The 23,785-nt window shown below is 41.0% G+C and overlaps 2 protein-coding genes across 4 annotated transcripts in view; one reads left to right on the top strand and one right to left on the bottom strand.

Moving 5' to 3' along the window:
• Nucleotides 1–1,282: 1,282 nt before the first annotated feature.
• Nucleotides 1,283–5,066, bottom strand: cep57l1 (centrosomal protein 57, like 1). 3 transcript variants are annotated; one of them, XM_069158159.1, is made up of 11 exons: nt 4,913–5,066; nt 4,596–4,761; nt 4,329–4,508; nt 4,072–4,193; nt 3,662–3,772; nt 3,447–3,524; nt 2,898–2,987; nt 2,733–2,804; nt 2,400–2,638; nt 2,168–2,312; nt 1,283–1,835 (listed from the first exon to the last, which is right to left on the bottom strand). In XM_069158159.1, exons 1-11 carry the CDS (start codon nt 4,931–4,933, stop codon nt 1,632–1,634), a joined length of 1,428 nt encoding a protein of 475 aa, XP_069014260.1. In that variant the 5' UTR covers nt 4,934–5,066; the 3' UTR covers nt 1,283–1,631. The 3 variants fall into 3 exon arrangements, with proteins under 3 accessions (XP_069014260.1, XP_069014259.1, XP_069014261.1); XM_069158158.1 differs by having other exon boundaries at nt 4,072–4,196; nt 4,913–5,065; XM_069158160.1 differs by lacking the exon at nt 2,733–2,804 and having other exon boundaries at nt 4,072–4,196.
• Nucleotides 5,067–6,455: 1,389 nt separating this feature from the next.
• sesn1 (sestrin 1) overlaps nt 6,456–23,785 on the top strand; it is a 52,159-nt gene continuing 34,829 nt past the window's right edge. Inside the window, exons 1-2 of the mRNA XM_069158154.1 lie at nt 6,456–6,539; nt 7,635–7,954. Coding sequence (XP_069014255.1) covers nt 7,676–7,954 — 279 coding nt within the window. The 5' untranslated portion in view covers nt 6,456–6,539; nt 7,635–7,675. The remainder of the gene's footprint in view (nt 6,540–7,634; nt 7,955–23,785) is intronic.

Below are 23,785 nucleotides of genomic sequence, written 5' to 3'. Positions count from 1 at the left end.
CGGCCAACTTTTTGCTGACTAGCAAACGCGTATCCTCACTGGTAATTTACAATTTGTCCTGAGAACATTTCAAAACCTCAAAGAGATAGATTTTTAGGACAAGTTGTTCATGTTTGTGTGCCACACTTTATCAAGTCCATCTTGATAAAACGATGGACTTGAAACTGTTTGTAGACATCCCTGTCACACACACAAACACAAACACACACACACACATACATGGAGAAATGCCTCTGAACACACCACTGCCAGTCAGACAAAAGGAGGAGTGTGCAGTAACAAGGTTTCAAAGTTGCAGGGTCAGGAGAGGCGAGGAGTGGACAGAGATGCTGTATCTGTGGGCATGGAGGGATCTTGACTTGCCTTGGCTAACCTGATTGTCGTGTCCAGTCATGCTCTGTAATCTAATATGGAAGCACAGAGAAACAATGCATTAGGTTTAGGCTCTCTCGCAAACACCAGCTCAGTCCATTTAGCCATGCAGTGAACTCTCATGCCTAGAATACCAGAACCAAGCAATGTCAGCTACATAATAAACTGAATGCGGAAACAAACAATAACAGTCATCCCTTTTTTTGTGCTTATGTGTAACTATGACGTATGTAGAGCAGCTCCTTCAGCTGCTTGTGGTGTAGGGAGGGACTGATATTGAGTCAAACATGCTTCTTGTGAATCAAAAATGTGACCTGATGACCAAATTATAATAAAGTTGACCGAGCTCCGATAACAAGCATCATTTCAGGAATGTTATGAGGCAGCTTCACATGTCATATGCCATAAAGGGTGCCTGACTCGCAATAAACGGCTGATATAAAAGTGTCAGGCGCGCAAGAAATGCGTCCCGTCATCTGACCCACATACAATTTAGATGTGCAACAGCTTTCATAGTTGAATTGAGGAGAGAAGAGCTCTTTTGGTTTGTGAAATTGAAAAACTCTGTGGTTAGAAAGCAGCTCCTCCTGCGCGCAGAGCTAAAAAGCCACATCCTTTTTGACCTGTGGTCAGGGTTACATTTACTCAGCTGTCTGGAACTGCTGTAACAGTTCACAGAGCATTTGGTCCTTCTACATTATAGACTGCTCAAGACAGTAGTTAAATATGCAACATTACAAAGCTAAATATCATTTTTAGACATTGGCATTACTTGTCAAAAGCCCTTAGACTTGTATACAGACACAGGCTAAGCACTGCCATCCAGTGGTTGCTTGTGTGAAGTCCCAACAAAAGTAGGTGATAAACACCTGATAGATGTAAAATATGAAGAAAAATAAAATACAGTATGTAGAGGATTATCTTTATTAAAAATTAAAAAATGAATTACTTAAAAATCATTCAACTCTGCTTTATCTGAACTTAGATCAACTTAATGAAACGTACTTCATTTACATCATTTTAAGGTCGTGTTTCATAAGCTATACCTGTGAAAGATGCTGTATGTGCAACACATCATCTAAATCACCCGCTGCTTGATAGGTTTACTCATAACATTAGGTTCTATGTAAAACACTTTATTCTCTCTTTGATTTGTTGCTGAAAATGGGCCACAGGGTGTTTTGAAGAGATGGAAAAACAGGCTGCGCCGAGGGGAGTCTTCATCCAGCTGTAGCATCAAAGCCTGCACACAGAGAACCTCACGTTTCCCACGAGAGGTCATCCTGTTTCAGGCTGCTCCTGAACTTCCTGGTCTCTCTGAGGAGCTGCAGGTTGTTTTGCGTCGTTGGACCTTTCTTTCCTTTCTGTTTATCTTTAACAGGAGAAGGAACGGGTGGCTTGATCCCTCTCTTGGCTGCTGTATGTTCTTCAGCACATGAGTGGCTCTGGGTCAGTTTGTGGACCTGCAGAGGGGCAGAAGACAAGAAATATCAGACACCAACCAACACGACTGGCGATGAAGATCAGCTGATTACGTTATAACAGAAGAGGGACATACTTATAGATCCTCTACAGACATTTTAAAGTAGATATTGATCATTTGTGCCTTATGTGGCTTTTCCATAAAAAAAAAGAAGGTACAATTACCCAGTTGGAAATTATTAAAATGATCACTCGTCCTTAACTGAAAAACACTTTTATATGTTCATAAAGTTCCTTAATGAGTTAAGAAATTGCATCACTGGGCATCTTTACAATCAAACGTTTTGGTTGCGCTGAGTTCTGGTTCACATACCGTCCGCTGGTGTTTGCGTAGCTTCGTGATCTGAGCTCCCTTCTCCTCCATTCTGCCGACCAGCCACTCCAGTTCTCTCTCCAAGTCCTGCCTCTGCTCCTGATTATGGGTAGCATCTATCTGATGCAGCAACTCCTGATGCGCACTGACAAAAACATTCATGCGCAAAGGTTTTTAAATGTTAAAAGAAAACTATAAAAAAAAAAAAAGAAAGAAAAAGAAGCTGACTTACAAGCTCATCTGTCCGAGCTCATCCTGCAGAGCTAAGAGCAGGTCGGACAGCGAGCTCAGCGACTGATCCACAGGGAGGCTGTCGGGCTTCTGGCAAAACTCCTTTTGGAGGCTCTTCTTGGCCGCACAACCAAACCTGTGCAGAGCGCTCACTTGTTCACACAGCTGGGGCTGGTGGTGCTTCATCATGTGAAGGATACTTTGTACGTTGGCGTGGACTGAATGGCTTGGGCTGGTCGACTGTGACGAGTACGGGGGAAATCAGTCAGAAGGAATCACATTAAAAAAAACAGTTAAAAAATACTTGGTTTTTTCAGCATTAGAAAGGACTTACTGTTCCTGCAACAAACGGCATTTTTTGGTGTCTCGGGCTGCCTAATGGCAGCTCACTCTGTTTAGAGGTTTTCTGAGGAAGAAGACAGCTGTCATCTCTACTACGGTCTAACAAATTGTTTTCTTAAAACCAGCAGTTAATCAGTTTTATTAAGAAAAAAAGTACCTTCATGTTCTTTTTTGTTTTCTTCTTTGGCTTTGTCTCTTCAGCAGTTGACACAGACAGTTGAAGGTTGACATCCAGCTCCCTCTGCAGCTGTGGACATGCGAAGAATATCCCGTTTACAGAGCAAATCTGAATTAGACTTATTGCCAAGTACGTTTTTACATACAAGGAATTTGTCTGGGTGTTGTGATGCATATCACTTAAAAACTAAAGGGTAAGAGAACCCTAGTGACTGTATGAAGTGATAAAAATACAACTACCATAAAGAAACAGTTTTTCAACATTTTGCATTTTACATGCCACACAATCACAACATCACCCATATTTCCTGTCTACCTCTTCACTTCTCTGTCCCATAAAAGCAAAATACAAAAAAATATATATCTTTAAACCACAACAAATAACATTATTTGATTAGTTTATGTTTCTTTTTTATTTATTCTTGATTGTGTTTAAGTTTGTAAAGAAATTGGAAAGTGGAAAAAGTTTGGTCTAATGTCACCAGGGTGATTCAAAATTTCTGTAAATGAGTGATTGACTTTGACTGACCTCATTCGCCTTCTCCTGCACAAGTTTACGCTCATGCTCTTCTTTCAATAGTCTCTGCTCCAGAATGGCAAGCTTCATCTGAAAGTTTATCACAGTCAACTTACACTGCTGTAATGAATTTATAGCTCATCTTGTGTAGATGAGTATCGACACTTAATGAATTGAGGATAAGATTGTTATTGGACATTTTAATGCATTGGGAAACTTTGAGTTACCTCTGCCACAGTTTGGGTTCTGCTCAGTTTGAGACACTCTGATTCGAGGTTTTCCAGCTTCTCCCTCTGAGTTTGGTTGTTTGAGCTTGACTGCTTGTTCTGCAGTGAAACCTAGTGAGGAAGGGAGAGCGAGATTGTTTGGCTGTTAAGTAACATGCACTTATGCCACTTGCATCCAGAGATGATAGAAAGAGAAAAAAAACAGAAACCAGAGTGAAAAACAAGAGTAAATATCACTATCACTCTTGAGAAACAATAATTTAATTTAGAAAACACTGAAACCTTTTTCTAGACTACAATAGCAGTTAAATAATATTGGAATTAAATAGTAAATTTAAATAAATGTTAAAATTAAATTTAAAAAAAATATTTAATGACTTTTTGTTTTGCAATTTTCCCTTCTGGGATACCTGATTTTCCTTCAGAGCATTTCTGTCCTTCTTGGCATTTTCAACCATTTTCCTCATGTAGTTCAGCTGCTTCTCGAGCACGTTGCAGCGAGCCTCTGCAGCCTGAAGTTTGAAGTCCAGCTCTGCTATCATAAACACAGGCACAACTATTAAAAACATGAACAGGAAATAATTTGTGTTTTCATGGCGTTTAAGAAAATATGTCCAAGATCCCCCGTGAAGTGCAGCGGCCTCTCTTCACACTCTTTATCACTTACCTTTCCTGGTAGAGTTGTTGGTCTCAGGCCGGCTGGCTGCTGTTTGACTGGAGGATGCGGTGACCTGACGATGAGCCTGAGCATCATGGAAGAACTGCTGGTAGCTCTTCTCAGCTTGCTTCCTCTCCAGCTCCAGCTGCCTGATTTTCTCCTGCAGGGTCTTCAGCGCCTCAACAACAGCTGGAAGACAAGTTGACGAGACCAGCGGGTGTCCATGAATAAAACACCGTGTGAAGTTTGACGCTCGAGGTAATGCTTAATCCTCACCTTTGCTGTCAATCGCAGGCTTGGTGTGGGACACCCAGTGGCCGGCCGCCCGCGGGCCGGCGGATGAGTGCGCAGGGAGCTCCAGCGGTCTCGATATTGGTCGTACGCTGTCTGGCGGCTGGTAATAGCTCCCGATGTAACTGTTTTTGGAGGGTGAGTCTAAAACCTACAGACGCGAGGAAAAGATTTCAGTAGAAATTGTGAAAATGGTGCAACTAACGGACATCGGCTCGCGTGCAGCCTAACGGCAACTTGGCGAAAGTAAACAATGCAAAAAAAAAAAAAAAAAAAAAAAAAAGCTTGTTTTTGAAAGTTACCTTGTCGTGGTACGTTTCCATTCTGCGACATAGAGGATGAGAATGGTCTCGAAACTAATCATATGAGCATCTCCAACGCGTTCAGACTGCTTATGCGAGTCGCAAATGATGTTACGTGGCTGGTTTGACGGACTTCGGTTGTCCTGTCGCCACCAGGCGGTCCGGACTTTTTAAACTTCCCTCCTCTTTGGTTCCGCCTGCGCACTGCGTCCTCCTCCACCTCCAAAGACGGTTCCAGACATTTCAATGTACTTCAAGATTAATAAATAAATAAATAAATACGTCTGATGGAGGTTTTGTCACGAAAACACCATTTTACAATTTAATACAATGCAGATAACAGGAAGGTAAAACATAAGAATAGCTGGCTTATTTTTGCCTGCTTACCCCCTCCCCAAAACAGTAAAAGGCCAAAACTCACTCCACATTCAAAGTTAGTACAATACAAATGTTGAAATAATGAAAATCTACAATAAACAGTCGTTCAAAGGCATTTAATAGATATTTACATGTTGGCAATTTTGCTATTTCTGCAAACATTAACATTTCCTGTTGGAAGGTCTTACTGTAAAGATGACTACAACTACTTAAAATAGACACTAAAGGACAACAAACAAATGTAAATGACTGTTTATAAAAGCTTTTTTTAAACATATATTTGACCAAAATTTGGTTCATGCAAAGTTATGAAAAAACAATGTGATGGTGATGTGTATAATACTTCTAATTTTGTTTGTTTGTGACCATTTTCTTTCAGCCACACACACATCCTCCAAAATACAGAGGACTCGACCTCAGTGTCCTCAGTGGTCTTGATTATTGTGATTCACTCAACGTTATTCCTCCAAGACTTGATGAAGGCCCAAGTTTACTTTAGGGAAGAAAAAAAAAAATCGCTTTGTAATCTGCAAAATAGGTATCTGGAATGTATTATGTTGTATGAAGATGTGCACTACATTGAACATTTTTAAAGACATTTGTTCATTTGTTTCTATTTTTTTGGTGACTTGGGTTTAATGTAGGAAAGTGACTCACTGCAGTAATGCACAACATGTCTTCCACGTATTTTATGTAGTTTTTCGTTTGCAACAACACCTAAATCCCAAATACAGATTTGCATATCTTTGCACATGAGAATGCCACATGACAATGTTCTCATGTTGAAATGTATATTTCTGTGCTCATCTCAGTAGCATTGGCCGTTTCAGAGTTCAGTTTGGCAGTTTAACAAACATCTCCACCTTTCGCTCTCCTCTCTGTTTTTCTGCCTGTCTCAGTTTATTTCTGATAAACAAGAGAAAGGGGGGTTGCTGCTGCCTACGAAATGTATAAAGGGAAATGTAGTCTTGAAGAGGTTTCCCCCAAAACAAACATTGAGCAAAAAGCATACAATTCCCACAAATCCTCCCTCCGTGAGCAGGACCTCCTTATTTGACCAATCATTTTTCAGAATCGGTATGGACCCGCCCTTGACAGCGCTCAGACTCGCTCTCATTGGCCAATCCGTTCTGCCAATCAAGTGTTTACCCTCAAATTGTTGCCTCCTCTGGTGTCTACCCGGGACTGCTGGCAGTGCTGAGAAAAGGCATCCGGCAGCAGAAGACCTGCACCAAAGAATGTGGATAAAGTGAGTATTTGACAATGACACCGTTTCTTTTGGGCCCACGGTGAAAGGTTGGTGTGTGGAAAAGCCTTTTTGATGTTTTTACTGCGGTTCTGTTGGTTCTTCACTGGTGTCTTTGTTGCGGGCAGCTTGAAAGCCTTATCACGAAAGGCAGAGCCTTGCAAGGAGAGATTGAATGGACTTCACTGACATGCTCTATGTTTGCGTGTTTAATCACGATATGTTAGATTAATATTTAGGCCTGAATAATAATAATAAAAAAAAGTACCACAAACCAACGTTTTCTTTTTCAGAAGCAATGCAACACTTTAATTGCCAGGTTGCAGCGAGTCTTTATCTAAATTATGTATTTTTTTTTCTTCGAAGTTAGTAACAGACCCAATATCACAATAATGCAATTAATAAGTTACTGGTAAAGGATTTTAAGAATGATATCGTTTTAAATCCCCCATGCTCCTATCGCTACAGTAAGAAATTGGGTAAAATTTTTTCCCTTTAAAAAAAATAATAAAATTAAACCAGGCATCACATGCACATTTTTGGTGGAAATCTCTGAAATCATCTTTTTTTTCTTTCTTTTTTTTTTTTTTTTTAGGAATTACAAGCAAGATACTTACTGAGAAGGGTCAGTTCCTGTGATGAACTATATTGTGAGATTATATATTAAGGATGTACTGATTTTTGCAGCATTATTGTTAGGAAAGTCTTTAATTTATCAAGCATTTAATATGCTGGATTGTTCAAAAACAGACATTCCAGCCTGTTTATTATAGTATACTTTATCACAATATATATATTGTGACATAAATATACATGAATAAATTGAGGATTTATGTCTATTTCCCACCCCAAGTATTTGGACAGTTCACGAATACATAAACAAGCAAACTTCTCAGTACAAATTAACAATGACAGTACGCCAATTGCAATTCTGTCCAAATTAAAGAATCGGCTGATGAATGTGCTGAATGTATCTGTGAAAGTTAACATTGGGCTCTTAATTCCTCGAAGGCTGTATATGTTACATGACATGATATGTTACTCACCATTGGCATAATTATGTGATGTAAACTTGTTTCATGTGTTATTTATCCGTAGCCTGTTGTGAAACAACACAAACACTAGTCTGACACAAAACCATGGCGGTGCAGGATCAGGAGTCTGTGGGGCGATGGGACAGGCTGGGCAGCCGGGATGCCAGCTCCAGAACTGAAGCAATGGAGAACATCTGCCAGGAGATCATGAGGAAAGTGGAGGCTATCGGGCCCTTACAAGCGTTGGCTCCCCCGCGCCCGGCCTCTGCGAGTCCTGCCAACAGTGACCTGAATGACATCCTGGCTCACCTTCTCATGCTCTCCAAACGGTGTCCTTTTGAAGACGTCAGGAAGCGATGCATTCAGCTTCTGCAGGCTGTCCAGGTAGGAGATTCATACGATTTATAATGACACCCCGGTGAGCTTTTTGTACTATGTTGCTGCGTGTTTATTGTATTGTTCTGCCGCCATCTGCCATCCTGCTCTCTTCACCTCTTCATAAGCATTGCAAATATTGTGGTTCACTGAAAAGCTCACCAAGACTAATGCATGTTTTGTCAAGTGGATTACAGTCAGTGACACGGTGAGAGACCATGAACTCATTAACACTTAAACACTACAAGAGCCAAAGATTTACCGGTCTTACTGTTGAACCACCTTCTAGATTAATTAGACCTTAGAGTCTGAAGATGAAGATGAAGATGAAAAGGTCAATTTCCAGTGACTCCCAAAACAACATGCATGATGGTTTTCACTGCTCTAAATAGAACCAACACACCCCCATACTTACACGGGAATGGGTCATTTGCCAAAATGACATACATGACCGGTGGAGCATACCAGTGACAGGTGTACCTTCGTTGTCATGGTAACACGTGGTTTACATTGTGAAACGGTCACAGTTTGGTTTGGTTAGGTTTAGGCATTAAAACTACGGTGTTCGGTTTAGGAAAGGATCATGGTTTGGGTTAAATGAGTACATTTTTTTTCCATTAAGTACGTGACCCAGATTACACTGTGCATCTGATGTTGGTCAAATATGTTATGGAAGTTCACTTATGTGTGCAAGTTAAAATATTGTTGACTTTTGTTTTCATAGAGGAGACAAACAGCGACTTTGTCACTTTTTATTATACGTCACCAGACTTCCCCTTTTGGTCCCATAATAGTTACTATGACAACTAAAGGCCATAATAAATGTGAATATGGGTCATACTCAAATGCTTGCACAGACGACCTCGATGTATTTTAAGGGAGGACGGTCTAGAAAAGCCTGTGTACATGCAAACCAAAATGTAATCCACTGCAATTTAATTACAACAACTGTAGTTATTTCTTTATTACGAGTTATGATTTAATTTAAGATTACTCAAACATCACATGGTTAATGCACAAAGTTGAAAGTCTTTTCTATATCTGTAATATCTTTCCAACACCTTTTCCATCACAATCAAAGTTCACGTGTTTTGTAGTTGGTATAAATGTCTTACAATTAATATAAAGGCTCCAACGTCATACTGTCGCCACACACGGACCAAATCGGTGAACACAAATGCCAGTTAACTTTGGAGCAGTTTAAGCAGTTGCTTATATATGCCACTACTGCCAAATATAACACTGATTAAAGTACAATAATTAGGTCTTAATATGTTTCTTGGGCACATGACACATGGCTTTATTTCAAATCTTTCAATTTGATATTCCCATTATAGATAGATTCTTTCCACAACCACACAGTGAGCTCTACTTCTAAATACACAGCACACATGTGGGTAATCTGTGAGAGCTAAACTGTATTTACTCAAAATACTCAATAAAACCCTTCATGATCAACATCACACAAATATCACGCCCAACATTTCAGTTTTTTTTACTAAAGCTTTTTCAGCAAAATTGATAGTCTCTCGTTGCTTTTGGTACTTGAACTATGTTTTGCTGCAGATGTTGTTGATTTGCCGTGTAGCATGTGTAAACGACCTCCGTCGGTTATTAATGAGTGGAGGGGTATAAACATGTAGGAATGGCGGCTGGCTGAAGGGCCAAGGCTGTTCAACCATCTGCAGACATAATTATTATTATTATTATTATTATTATTATTATTATTATGTTCCAGCATCATCAGTATGCCATGTAGTTTTGTGCTGATAATGAGGTTGTGTTTTATTTTGGATTCATTTCAATGATTTCACAGCGTGATCCTCACCTTTTTTTTTTTTTTAATCTCTGCTAACACTTAATTCAATTCTAAAGAAGTAGATGCCTTTAGTAGATTAAATCCTTTTGGATTTAATGCATTTGGTCATTATTTACTAGTGGAGAACTAAATATTGGACTCATGCCAGTTTTGCTGCGGCATTAGTAGCGGCCTGTTCCACTTAATGAGACATGTAATAACAAACAGAAACTAAACCCAACAACTTTTGATGACCTGACACATTTGTTTGTTGAGGAAATAGTCTGTTAGTCCGTGGCATTAATTCCCGTTTGTGCGGAAGTGTTTTTGGAAGACGGTGGAGAGATGAGAGAGGGAGAAAGCTGCTTTGCGGGTTTAGTAGTGCATCATAGTACACACCGTCTGGTATTTGTGAATTATGCTAAGCTGTATTTGCAGAGGGCTTTCCAAAGGCATCATTTATGAGCCCAATGTGGTAGCTCATGTCGTTGTGGTCCCACGGTTGAAGACCCTCCCCTGACACACACACACACACACACACACACACACGCACACGCACACACGTACACGTAGACCTTAGCACTGAACCCTGTCAAAGCTCACCTCCCTGTAACCTTGATGGTGGGATTCTAAAGAAAATGTAGGCCTTTCTTCACACACACACACACACACACACACACACACACACACACACACACACACACACACACACACACACACACACACACCCCTCTTTCTCACGTAGTCAGGGATGGGATGGGGCCCCGGCTCAGACAGACCTCTAATTCCAACGGATCTGCTGGAATTAAAGACAAAATCTTTGAAAGCGCAGACAGTCTTTTTCTCGTGTCCTCTGCAAGAGGAAGGCCTCCTGTTTGGTGAGAATAATGTACCATAATACCCTCATGGCTCACAAAACTGTGGCTTGGAGCAATTTTCTAGTTTGCGGCCCCAATGCGCACATCCATTTTGTGCATAATAAGGAAGAAATATTCCCTTGTCTGTGGGTGTGGCATGAAAAACATCCAATGACAGACATGAATAATAATGCTTATGCATTAAGATTATGTGTGCATGTCTTAAGGGAATAGTCTGACATTATGGGAAATACCCATACTCACTTCCTTGCTGATAGCCAGATGCTGATAGTTGGATAAGAACATTGAAACCACTTATTGCCAGCAGCCTAACGACACCTCTAAAGCTCACTAATTAACATGGTTGTGAAATCATTTGTTTAAACCCTGTCAAAAATTCCTTTCTGGTTTTGCAATGGTTATCTGACTATTTCCCAGTAAGGTCCAGTGTTTATTTTACATTCATTGTTCCATTTTGTTTTAAATACTTTATTCGAAACAGAAGCAGGCTAGCCATTTCCCTGTGTTGTCAGACTTTGTGCGACGCAAAGATAACCAGCTAATCGCTGCGAGCCTTATAATTAATTGACAGATAATGAGAGTGGGTTCGATCTTCTCATCAATAAGTGTTTTCACCAAAATATCAAGTGTGCTGGTAGTCCGACATTTTAAAACACACGCTAGTCTTGGACGAGGATCTTTGTTTTGCTCCAGCTGCCACTCTTTTTGTAGACCTGACTAGTTGAGTATGTCAAAACCGAGATTCAGTTACATCTCTCATCTGAGGCCACGGGTCCTTCTTTTGTCTTTTATAGTTGCCTCACTTGTCTTTTTTTTTTATGCAATCTGAGTCGTTGTTTGTTCTTCCAGGCACCCTGTGTGAAGATGTAGAACAACTGTGATTTGAGATGTTATGTTGCCCTCATATGGCTAAGTCGCAGGGGTCGGGGGTTACAGGGTCGCGGGTGAAAATAGGGTAGCATGTGCGCAGGGAGGGGTCAGGTTCCCATAAACCATCCTTGTGTAAAGGTCTGCTGGGGTAAAAGAGGGTCAAAGTCGCTTACCCGTGCAATCCTGGCTGACGTGAGCAGATGCTGTCAGAGGGTCATCCTGGGGCTTATGAGAGGGATTGACCGCACTGAACTTTCATGATCTAATTCATAAAGGTAAAGATGTGCACAGACAAATGTACCAAACACACGAACACAAGTCAAGAAAAACAACGGTAAGTGTTTGTTCTGAGTCGATAAAAGGGGTGGGCAGACTCCATCAGCCGACTCTCTCCGGTCACCATGTTCCCTCGCTGGATGAATGGAAACCCATTCTTGGGCGGCTGGACAGAGACGGAGACAGAGAGGGGTTTCTTTGTGTTATGTAATTACACCATTGTGTTAGCCCTCTACCCCCCCTACTTGAATTAAGAGCTACTCTCAAAAGATCAACCTGTTCTTGTGCTGCAAGCTGGTGCTGCTCAGATCCCAGAGACTTTGTCCACGTCGGCGGCCCGCAGGAACGAAGAGATGAAGGAAATCCGCAGATGAAGTCAAGAACATGCATTAAATACCAAGTGGACTTTGTGTCTCTTTGAATTTGAGTCAGTCTAGGTCTCAGTACATGCGTTCATTGGCAATGCAGCCCAGACCATTTCAGAATTTCTTTCAACTAGTGCCGTGGAAAGCTGCAGATTATAATGTGTAGTCGTGGCCTTTTTAGGAATTCAGAATAGTCTTGTTTTACGTTTATATTTATTATAATACTTTTGTATTTTGCTGATGTTTTAAAAAAGAGGAAATTTTTTTTTTTTTTTAATGAAAAAATTCAGTCGCAAGTTGGGAATTAGATTAAAAATGTATTTAACGGACCCAGAGTTTGCAGCTTTCGCTACTGAAAACGGAGAATCCAACACAGTTTGTGGGCCGAGTCTGTCTGCAGTATCTTTCTGTTAAGAGAAGGCACGGCAGTCGATGTTTGAAGCTTTTGCTGCGCCTCTTTTACACATACCTATTGGTCTTATAATGGGCATTAAGATTGACTAAGCAGCCCCTGTAATAAACACCTATGTATGATTAATTAAGTGAAATGGCTTTGTGGTTTTGGCCTCCTCCCAGAATAACCCAGAACACGTGGGAAACTTGCGTCAGGCCCTCATAGAACTTGTGTGTCAATATATATTGTTATTATATCATGTTATATTATATTGTATATTGTTTATAATTAAACAAACACAGTGCTGAATGCAGCTCTAGCACCTACTGCACAACTTCTGAGGGTTTGGTGTTGCTGGTAGCTTGTGCTTTGAATTATTTGAGATTCTGTTACATAATTTGAGATGGATTGTTGATTTAGGTTTGTTCTGTGAAGGCTTGTTGTCCGTGTAAGCTCAGTGGTGGCATGCCTTTTGGTCAGTCCATATAAACAAACTTTACTCATCAGCCTTGACAGACAGGAGGGTGCACAGACAGAATGTGGCTCTTCTGAGAATCCAGAGCCAATGTCCACTTATAAAAGGTGGAATTCAGCAAATCGTTAAAGTTTCTGTCACAGTGACGGATAGTTCTGTCCTGATCCTCTTTATTCGCCTTTGTGCATGAATGTGTGTCGATACCTGATGTACTGGTCTTTGTGAGTGTATGCATGTGTGTGTGTTTGTGTGAAACGGTCCTCTCCGGGCTTCCTGTGCTTACTGTGTAAATAAAAGTGAGGACCCATGGAGAGAGGCCCCTGTGGTCTGTGGACAGATCTGCTGGATTATGGGCAATCTCTGCTCCAACCAGGTCAGACAAATTGCATGGTGGAGGGGGGCAGCAGCCGCAGTAGCAGGCAGTGACCTTTGGCACAGTAACTGTACAGTGAAAGGCTCCATGGATATAGAGGACGTGATAGAGAAATAAAGCTGCGGATTTACAGCTGCCGGCCAGCTGGGCAGAGCTGTGGGACGGAGTGCTGATAGGAGCTGGGGTGGGTGGGAGTGAGCGCTGTCTGACACTGTGTTTGTGTGCAGTCTGTAGGATGTTAAATTTGACTAAGCTAGATGAAACTTGATGTTGCAATCATACGTGGCCATTTAAAGGCTTTTTAACACTCTTTTTTTTTTTTGGGGGGGGGGGGGGGGCATTGGTGGTGCTGATATTGGAGATGAAATCTGCCCAAGGATGGAGCTTCTCCTTGATGCCCTGTAGCTCCTTTTTTCTGGTGCTTTTCCACGTTGGGGTGCAAAACATGTCATCACTAACTCCTCTTGGCTGTCTACATGTATTTATAGGGGGATGTTTGTGCCACAAATGTCTGCAAATAAAAATATATGTGAGGGGTTTTCTCAATGTGCATTTAAGGTATAAAACAAAATAATGAATGCTAACCAATAAACAGGCTTTCATTTATACATGGCTGATATCCCAAAAAAGGAACCCTCGCCAGCTGTTTGGATAAATAATAATTTGATCAGCTTGTCTAGCTCTAATAGTTCTAGATTTTTAAACTGGTGAAAATAGAAAAGTATTTCATACAATTTCTTGATGTTCCACCCAAACCTCTTTCTTGCCAGGATATTATAAGCCATTTCTAACACAGACATCTAACAACATAGACAGACCCCCACCTTCCAGCCAGTGCAGCATGCTGCTGGCTGCAGACTTGGGAAGACTAGGAAGGAGGGGGGATGGGGTGGGAGGGGGGAGGGGGGCATATGGGAAATGTGCAACTAGGTCACTGTCAATCGTGTTGTAAGCCTGAATAAATGATAAAATGCACCATTTTCTTTTATTTATTTTTTGTACACATTAGTAGATGTGCAAACACCTTCGAAATGCTTTTTCTATAGAAGGAGGAAGAAGACTAGTTTTTCTTTCATCTGTTCCCTGTAAGCACCATCAGTCTTCATTGCAACGAGTGTTCCACTAAAACATGCAGGCTCTATTATCCTGGCACAGAGGGAGGGATGGGTTAGTGTTGGGTATGGGCTTTTGCACAGCACAAGCAGTCGTCATGGTACCAGTGGCATGAGGTGCAATGATGGGGTGGGTTGGCTGGCACTGCTGCTTGGGGGTGGGGGTACTGGCTCGTCTGCGATTATTTCTGGCCGTGCTATTCAGGAACTGAGGGGGAGAAAGGGAGGGATATGCAAGAGTGGGAACGAAAGTGGAAAAGCGAATGTGGCAAAACATGATGGCTGTGCATTGAAGGTCGAACAAGAGATGGAGAAAAAGGAAAGTAGCGAAGCGACGGTCGTTTTGATGCAGGGACAAGAGAGGGGAAGAGGTGAAACTAAAGGAGGTGGTGGAACAAACACTGTCTTTTTCTGTATTGAGTTGACAACCTCCAGTGGAAATCTACTGGCACCCCACAACTACAAAGAGCCTCACTCTGCAGTGTCTGAGTATTTTCTGCCAGGGTCCAGAACCAGATCCAATCTGGGTCGGCTTTAAATGATCCCGAATCAGACCAAATCCACCCCCTCCCCCCAAAAACAATAATTTCCCTTGTAATAAGATGATGTCATTTTTTTCCTTCCAGGAACAGCTGTCTCTCGGCTCGGTTTGCGTCACCCACACACCTCGACACCGGGCGGTGGATGTGAGAGATGCAACATAGCGGACCACACAACAGACCTTTTTCAATGCAGACATTTTGACTTGTCAGTGTGGGGAAAGCACAGATGTAGTAACGACTGCTGCACTACAATTTGGGGAACTCGTGCTTTTATGCGTGCTGGTTCACCGTCATGTCTTACTGGGACACTTAATGGAACTGAGCCGTCTTTAATACAATTGTGAGAAAGGTTTCAAGCAACAAAGTGATGCAGCAGGATGCAAAACACCTTTTGAAGGGGAGAAACACACTTAGAAAGGCACATGAATCAAAGAGACAGAAGCTATCAAATGAGTGTATGAAATAATCATAGTCCTGTTCTCCTGCTTTGCACTCCCATCTCTACCTCAAGCATTTGCTGTGCTGCTCCTATCAGAAGATCTAAGAATAGAGATGATTGGTAATCACATGATGCTGTTGAGTAAACAAGCCTCCCCTCCTTCCCACTGCTGTAATGTGACATATTTATAAGTTGCATATGGAATTCAAGTTCAGAAATTATGTATACAGCTTTTTGCATCTTCGTTAGCTTCTCGTTTTCTTTCTTTTCCCGGCTTGTCTCTCACAAGAATGTGGTTCAGCTCTCCTCTCTGTTGGTTTAACGTTGCCAGTAGAAATAGACGCCCGCATAACCGTGGCAGTCAGAAGTCATTGTCGTCAGAGTGTAAAGTGTTTCATCCACAGTTTTCAGCTGTGCAGACCCTTCTCACAGCAGACATTAAGATTTAGATGCACCACTTCCCGGGAACCGTTTGCTTACTGAAATGGTTTACTGGGGCACTAGCAGAGACAAGTTATCATTAATGGTATTAATTACGCCTGTGCTTGTTCTGACATGTCAAAATGTCCTCCGTGTGAAAGTTATATTTAACCTGTTTTCTGATGTTGTTTCTTGGCTGCGATGATCCTGTTTCACTGCAGATGTTTTGACATGTGAAAGGAAGAGCACAGGTGGACATAATAAAATGGATGATGGCTGCATTCCATTTAGCTGCTAGAGTTTCTTCATGCTCCTTTTATTGGGCATGTTGCGTAGATTGGATTGTCACACCGTCATGGTTTACTAGACACCTGGATAGAAACCAGCCCTCGTTAAAGTTTATTAATGACACCGACACTTTAACTTTTCATACTTCAACAAGTCTGAATGTGTGCTGTTAAAAAAGGCCTTATAGTATCTAGCTGAATAATTACAGTGTAGGACTGGGTGGTACAGACAACATTAAATATCACAATGTTGTTTGTTTTTTTTTACCAAATACCTTAATATTGATAGTGCAACAATATTGTAGGCATGACTATTGGTGCTTTCACAAGATATTTTGGATTTATCATCCCATCATGATGTTATAACATCCAAGATCTAAGATGGTATCTTGTCTCACATCACAACCCAACCTCTTACAGTAAAGCTGTGTTGTGATGAGTAAGTTCGCTGGGTGTGAACTTTTATTCTCTTTCACTCGGTCATTCTTTAGACACCCGTTTGTTTTTATGTGTTTAACAAATGCAAAAAAAGTGCAGCCCTACAAGAGACACTCTGAGTGTTTGCACTCTTAGTCCCGTATTTAAATCATTATTGCATCTCATCTTTTAGTGTAGCCACTACATGCCATATGAAATATTGAGTATACTCTGCAACAAAGGTGCTTTGTGACATTTAGTTTTCTTGTCAGGTGAGATATACAGTCAGCCCTGCCTTATTGGTGGAGCTTGTTGGGGCTATAAGCCTGAGAGGAAGACGACAGGCACTACTCGGATGAAAAAAAGCACAGTGCCCCCTCATATCTTTCTTTGCAGGTAATAGTCAACCTAAATGGTTCTAAAATTTGTTTTCATTTAAAGATGAGGCAAAGGACAGGGCTCATCGTAGTTATGATGCAAATATAGCATGTTTCATTATAAGATGTCTGAAACCAAACCGACTGCGTGTCCTTGGACTTGGACATCCTTAAAGATCTTTATATATATATATATATATATATATATATATATATATATATATATATATATATATATATATATGCACGCACATTCACTCACTTCAACAAAATGATAAGCTGGTATAGAAGTGGCTGCACATCACCCCACTTGGCTCACACACTCAGCTGCTGGTCTCGGACACTTTCCTCTATCGACTTGCATGCCATCTGTTCAGGATTAATTTGATTGAATTCATGAATGAATGATGAGGGTTATTGCCCAGTGGCTGCAGCATTAGAAAACAGAAATCAATATAGGCCTTTTATCCTCCACCCTCTTACTGTTTTTAATGCTCGCCTTTTTACTCGATGAAACGGATTGGGGCGTTGAGTGGTTTCATCATTCACAGGGCATACTGAAGATCTGAAGCAGCTGCAGGTACCCGTTTTAACCATAGGAGGGCGCTCTGTACCAGGTGTTAGAACTGCCTCAACTCAAGTTGCTTGATGGGAATTTTCCACGTACAGGGCTGAATGCATGCAATGCTGTGCATGATTTTATGATGATTGTGATTATGATTCTTTTCCTTTTGCCCCGTTCACAGCTCGTTCTAGTATTCGTGTGTTTGTGTCTGTATGGTGAGTCAGTGTGTGTGTGTTTATACGTGTTTATAGCAGTGAGCGTGCAGGATTTGGAGGCATCTGCGGCTCGGGTCACAAAGCATGAATAGCCTGTTGGCTGTGGTCCAAGGCCTGGTCTGAGGTAGCCCCCTATTAGGATACAAACCACACAGGCTCAACACCAGGCTTAGCCAGCTGGAACACACAAACAAAATATTAGAGACACTTGCTCCTGCTTAGATCAGGAAACTTGTGTAACCACTCCAAACGGAGAAGTTCAGATGAAGTTCAGCTCTTTATCAATCAACGTAACTTTTTCACGATATCAGTGCTTGAACTGATCAGAAGTTCCCTCTGAACAAAAGTGATGAGAAAATTCATTGTCAACAATTCTGATGATCAGAGTCACTCATCAAGCTGAAGGTTTCCTGGTTGTAGCCTCTAAAATGGGACAATTTCTTGCTTGAAAACTGAATATCTGACATAACAAACAATATGACTATGTGACCTTGAGCTATGGAAACTTTTTATTTATTTTTTTGACATTTAATCAACTCCTAATTTAATCACTGATAAAAAAAAAAAAAAAAAAAGGCAAACACATTACATGATAATATCTGTGCAGAACACAGGGTTAAAGGTTCGGAGATTTTGGACTGACGTATTCAATGTACCTCTGAATTAACGAAGCACAATGGAAATATCAGAATTATTTATTCTTTTCTTCCTGTGTGTGGAAGAAAAACAAATCCAAACATGCATCGTGCACACGGAGGCCCGTTCACTTCATCCCATGAAGACCTCACACTTTGAGACATGAACTTAGCTTTGTCAGCACCTGATGGATCATTTCCCATTTCAGTCATTGTGTGGTGCTGCTCACCGAGTGATGTTGCTTCAAGCTTTGCCCAGTGCCATGTTGGTTTAGGATTGGCTGTGATGTTGTTTTAGCGTGTGGTATTGTTTGAGGCCCAGTGTGTAGTGGTGGAAGGTATTGTGCTCTCTTTTTCGGGGGTATTGTCCCAGGCTGATATGTGTGTGCTTGTTTATGTTACAGGCCAGTTTGTCAGGACGGTGACAGTTTCAGGCTACGGGACCTTTACATTCCCACAGCCGTTCACCTCGGACCTCAGCTCTTTTGCGCCAAAGTTTGAGTGTTTGTGGTAGTGCAGCAGTGAGTGTGAGAGAGAGAGAGTTTGTGATTGACACGCAGTGTTTGTAATAGCTGCTTGAATGGGTTTGCTTCATGGTGTTTATTTAGGGTATGAAAACACACTCCCTCATATTGACCAGTGTGTCTGGCCCAAATCTGCACATGCACCTTCACGTTGGAGGTTATTTGGTGTCATATTGCAACGCCAGCAAAATGGAACATGCCAACCCTCAGCTTTGAATTGAGTCTCTTCATATCTACATCAAATCAGCATTGTAGGATTTATAGCACATTTTACTCCCCACTTTTAGGGGACAAGAGGCACTTAAATAAAAAGGAGAACTTGATGAAGGTCTGCTATGTGCAGCCTTCTTCTTGCTTTTTTCAGGGAAGTTTTGTTTTCACGTTCGTCAGCAAATGAAATGCATGTTTAGCTGGATTAAGGTCAGCTAATTTACTTTGCCAGTCGGGGATAATCCACCATTTTGTCTTAAAGACGGAATTAATTCACACATAAACAAACAGTTTTTTTTAATTGCTTGTTCTACTGCATTATTCTATCAAACTAAAAACAGGAACTCTATTCAGTAATATACACTCCATTTATCAAAGATGTCATATGACACATTTCTGTTAAAGCACGGGTGCACCTATACGTCCAAGCCTGCTAATATTTGCTATATATGCCATCTTAAAGGCATTTGTGGTTGGAAGTTGCAGCCAGCTGTCACGAAGCTTCTAATTTTGTAAGTGTAATGAGATACAGCATCTCAGCACTTGTGACGATATTGATCCACCACACAGGCCAGGCCACGCGCACACTTTGGGAATACAGATTAATTGCTCGTGATACATTTTAATCCCATCGTCCAATGAGAGCGGGCAAAAGGATGAGGGATCGCTGACATTGACAAAATTACATACCACCAGATTTTTGACCTGGTAATGACACATACTGGTATAATGTGTGTTGGTGAAGAGGGACAACTATTGGTACTTTGAGAAATGACATTCATTGCAAGTTTTGCTGCCCCCAAGTGGCAAAAACACATTTTAGCTGCTTCATGGTATAACAATAACCCAAATCCCCCATGATATATATACTAGGGATCATAGATGTATAGTAAGGAAATTTAGATACAGGCTTATAAGATGGCGCCACATTTAACACCTTTCAATGGTGCATACACCAAACAAAGTTTCCAAGCTCCCTCTATTAGGACCCTGAATGATTCCTACATGTCTGCAACTCACCAGATTCTGCGAGTCGGTAGAGCATTGATGACCAGGACTCCTGCCAGCCAAATATGATAAACATGCACATTCTCACCGCCAAGTCATTTATCCTTTTTCCCGTGTTGTTTTGATTACACCGATAACCCTATTTCCAACCTCATTTATTTGAGGCTCAGCTTTTGCTGTCTTTGCTTATGGTTTAATTATGGCACAATCATTTAATCATCACACTTCCAACCAATCAGAATTCAGAATTATCAGTGGCCATGGTATTGGTCAGCATTTGTCCCTCTCCACAGCAGAGAAAGTCGGTATGAACAAAGTGAAGGTCTGTCAGAAATGGAAGAAAGATTTGTTTACAAATTATCTAAAAATACGTCCTGTGTGTTAAAGATGATTATCCGTTTTTGGGCAATGAATACAGAGTGTTTTTCACACTCTGCCCCTCCTCTCTGTGTCTGCCTGTTTCTATGGGCCTGTCTGTCTGTGGGAAGTAAAATTCAAAGTCATGTGTGCGTGTGCAGGACTGTGGTTGTTTATCTGCATGTCGATTTGGTCACTTCAGATGCCCGTGTCTCATGTCTTAACTAAAAGAAGACTCGCATGTCAAAGAGGAAATGCTGATCTTCCCTTTTTTTTTTTTCTTGGTCTTTAACAGTTCAACGGTTCAAACATCTAAATAAAGAACAGAAACCTCATCTCAAAGCTGAAAAGCAAACCCACCGAGTTCTTTACTCTCCTAGCGCCCGCACACTTGTACTACAATGTCCTCGCACATTAATTGGAAGAGATGCAATTACATCATGTTGTCATCCATCATATCTTGTGGGGTTTATTAGATCCCCAGTCGCGGCCAGCCACCCACCATGACACACAAACACACATTCACCCGGCACTAAACACTCCTGGAATGTTCTGATAGCACAACTTCACTCTTTTATCGCATCGTCTGACTGCGCTACACAAGTAAGAATTTGTGTCATGCTTTGCTGACTTGTTTTGCAGGAGTCAGTGAGGTAATATTCTGGAAGCTGGTCAATGAACTCACCATCTGTCACCGGAGCTCATCAACTTCATAAACATTGCAGTGTTTAGTTGTTTGCAGCAATAATCAAGGTTGTCCCCTTCTTTAAATGACTTCAGATGTTGGCTCCAGCCACACTGGTAATGTTGTCGATGTCAGTTGGTCATTGCGTGTTTCCTCCACCACAATAGAAAGGGAGATGTTTAAGTAACTGGCACAAAGAAGCTAGAATTTCAAATGCAGGAAATGAAACTAAAATGCATACCTTTTGAGAGACTTCTGCAAAAGGCTAATGTTTCCTCTCTGTTGATGATTCAGAAAAGCTTCTTCGTTATATTTCTGGCTGGACTTGGCTTGAGTTGTTGCTACTGATAAATGTTTGTACGCATTAGGTCCTTCCATTGTAATTCAGTTCTTTGATTCGTTTTGTATTATTTGCTTTATGACATTATTTATTATCCCCTTTTCCTGCGTCATTTTTAACTTTTACACGTGGTGTAAAAAACATTTTATTCTTCAAATGCACTTAATGAGTTATGTAATATTTCACTGATTTAATCGATTGGTGCATTCTGCTATATTTGGAGAATTCAGTTCTCCCTGTCCTTTTGTAACACCAATTTATTTGTAAAAAAAAGAAGCTGTTTTTGTTTGTTGGTTTTCTCTCATGTCAGACTCTTTGATTTGTATGGGCGAGGCAGCAGGTTGTACCTGTCTCTAAGTTAACATTGCAGGTTTTGATACATGCATATACTGCATAATGCCTCGTGTTTACTTAATAGATCGTTTCATAACATGTTTTTAGCCTTCAGACTATCAAATGGGTTTCAGAGACTCCTATTGGGACTACAAAGAGCTTCAGCAGGTCTCCAGCAAAACAGGAACTCTTTACTGTAATTCAGCAGAAATTATCCCAATTACAGGATGATTTAAAAAATAACTTTTGGCCTCGAAAGGGTCAACAACATGGAAAGAACCGGTATAGACGTTTCTAAAGCTTAATCTTAAACTCACAGGGCACAGGGGAAATATATTTGGAGGTTCAGTAAACGGAAATACAGATCTGTATAATGTCTGGCATTTTCTAAAACAGCCTTTACTGGCGCTTTTCAGTCACAGTGTGCTGGCTACTCTGAGTTTACTGTATCCGTCTCCTGATCCTGATTAAAAGAAAGAATGAGCCTCCTTGGTGAAAATACCCAAGTATAATCTCTGAGGCCAAAGAGCGCATTAGAAAGAGATCTAAATAAGTACAAATATTTGGAAACAATGCAATCCATTGTTTAATGAGCAGGAGAGAGAAAATGAGAGTGTGCAGTGAGCAGAAAGCACGCCTTAATGTAACAGTAAATAAGGAGGAGGAGGAGGACGAAGAGGAGGAGGCGGCAATACAAATAGTCATATCTTCCTTTTTGCTCCTTTCTTTACAATTAAACTCCACAGCTTTACAACATCTTCTTGTATTGCATGGAATCGGGAAGTAGACAATGTTCTGGAAGCTGGTCATTAAACACAAAATGTTAAAGCTGATTCATAAACATTGTCGGGAAAAATATTTTGTTCTTTGCACCAAGATGAATAAGTTTTAGTAACTGGCAACGAAGCCACTGGTTGCACAGTTAACTGAATTTTCACACACTGTTTATGCTCGGTGAAGCAACTTGGATATTATCATTAATTGCGATTTCAACTCCATATGCATGAAAAGCAACAGAACAGCTGCTGGGAAGAGAACCAAAGAACACAAAAATCAGATGTGTGTAGTTGTAATTGTAGCAGTTGCACCCATTATAAAACAAGGGTCAACTAGTGGAGAAGAAAGAAAAGCCCTACTTTAAAAAAAAAAAAAAAAAGATTTTGTCTGACTTTTAGTGAACCTAGAAGTACAAGAATAGTAAAGGGCCAGGCCTGGTCAAACCCTTGAGAGAACAGAAGTATCTGGGCCACGGAGAGATCGATGGTTAGAGACACAAAAACAACTTTTCCATCTGGTCTCTCAATAGTCTTTGCTGGCAGGTTGCCACACCTCGTCTGTTCCCTTTGTAGGTTTCTAGGCATCTAGTCATGTTGCAGTAAACACTGAGGCCCTCAGGAAACCAGGCATGTAAAGGTTGGCAGCCAAACAACACAAAATATACACAAACCCTTGAGTCAAGCAGTCAGCTATTTTGTTTTTCTCTCTCCTTTTATTCACCACCGGTTATAACATCTTGGTAAACCCTGAAATAATACAACATCAAACCGTAATCAGAGAGACGGAGAGAGGGAGGTCATGTCTGCTGTACGAACAGATCTCCTCGGCTTATCCAGCTAAGAGCTCCCCTCCAGGATATCAATCAGCGAGAGTCGTTCATTGGCCTGTTTTAAGGGTGTGTCAGTGGCCCATGGAGTCACTTCTCGTCACTTGACGTCAGGAAAGAGGGAGGGGAAGGAAGGAACTCTATAAGGACCCTTTGTCGTTAATTTGACATGGCACAGTGCACGGTTTGATTGAAGGAGGGAAAGCAAACAAGCGATGTTCAGTAACTTATTTAACACAGTTTTCACAGTGCTGATGTCCAGTGAGCGAGGAATCAATTCACAAGTCAAAGACATCGTCTCATTTAGTCTAGAGCAGCAGCAGATCTTTATCTTATAATCAG

The sequence above is a fragment of the Embiotoca jacksoni genome, unplaced genomic scaffold, assembly GCF_022577435.1.
Source record: "Embiotoca jacksoni isolate LCO1_2020_lvr unplaced genomic scaffold, fEmbJac1.0.p SCAF_23, whole genome shotgun sequence".
Classification (NCBI taxonomy): domain Eukaryota; kingdom Metazoa; phylum Chordata; class Actinopteri; family Embiotocidae; genus Embiotoca; species Embiotoca jacksoni.
This window is presented reverse-complemented; position numbering and strand designations above follow the sequence as displayed.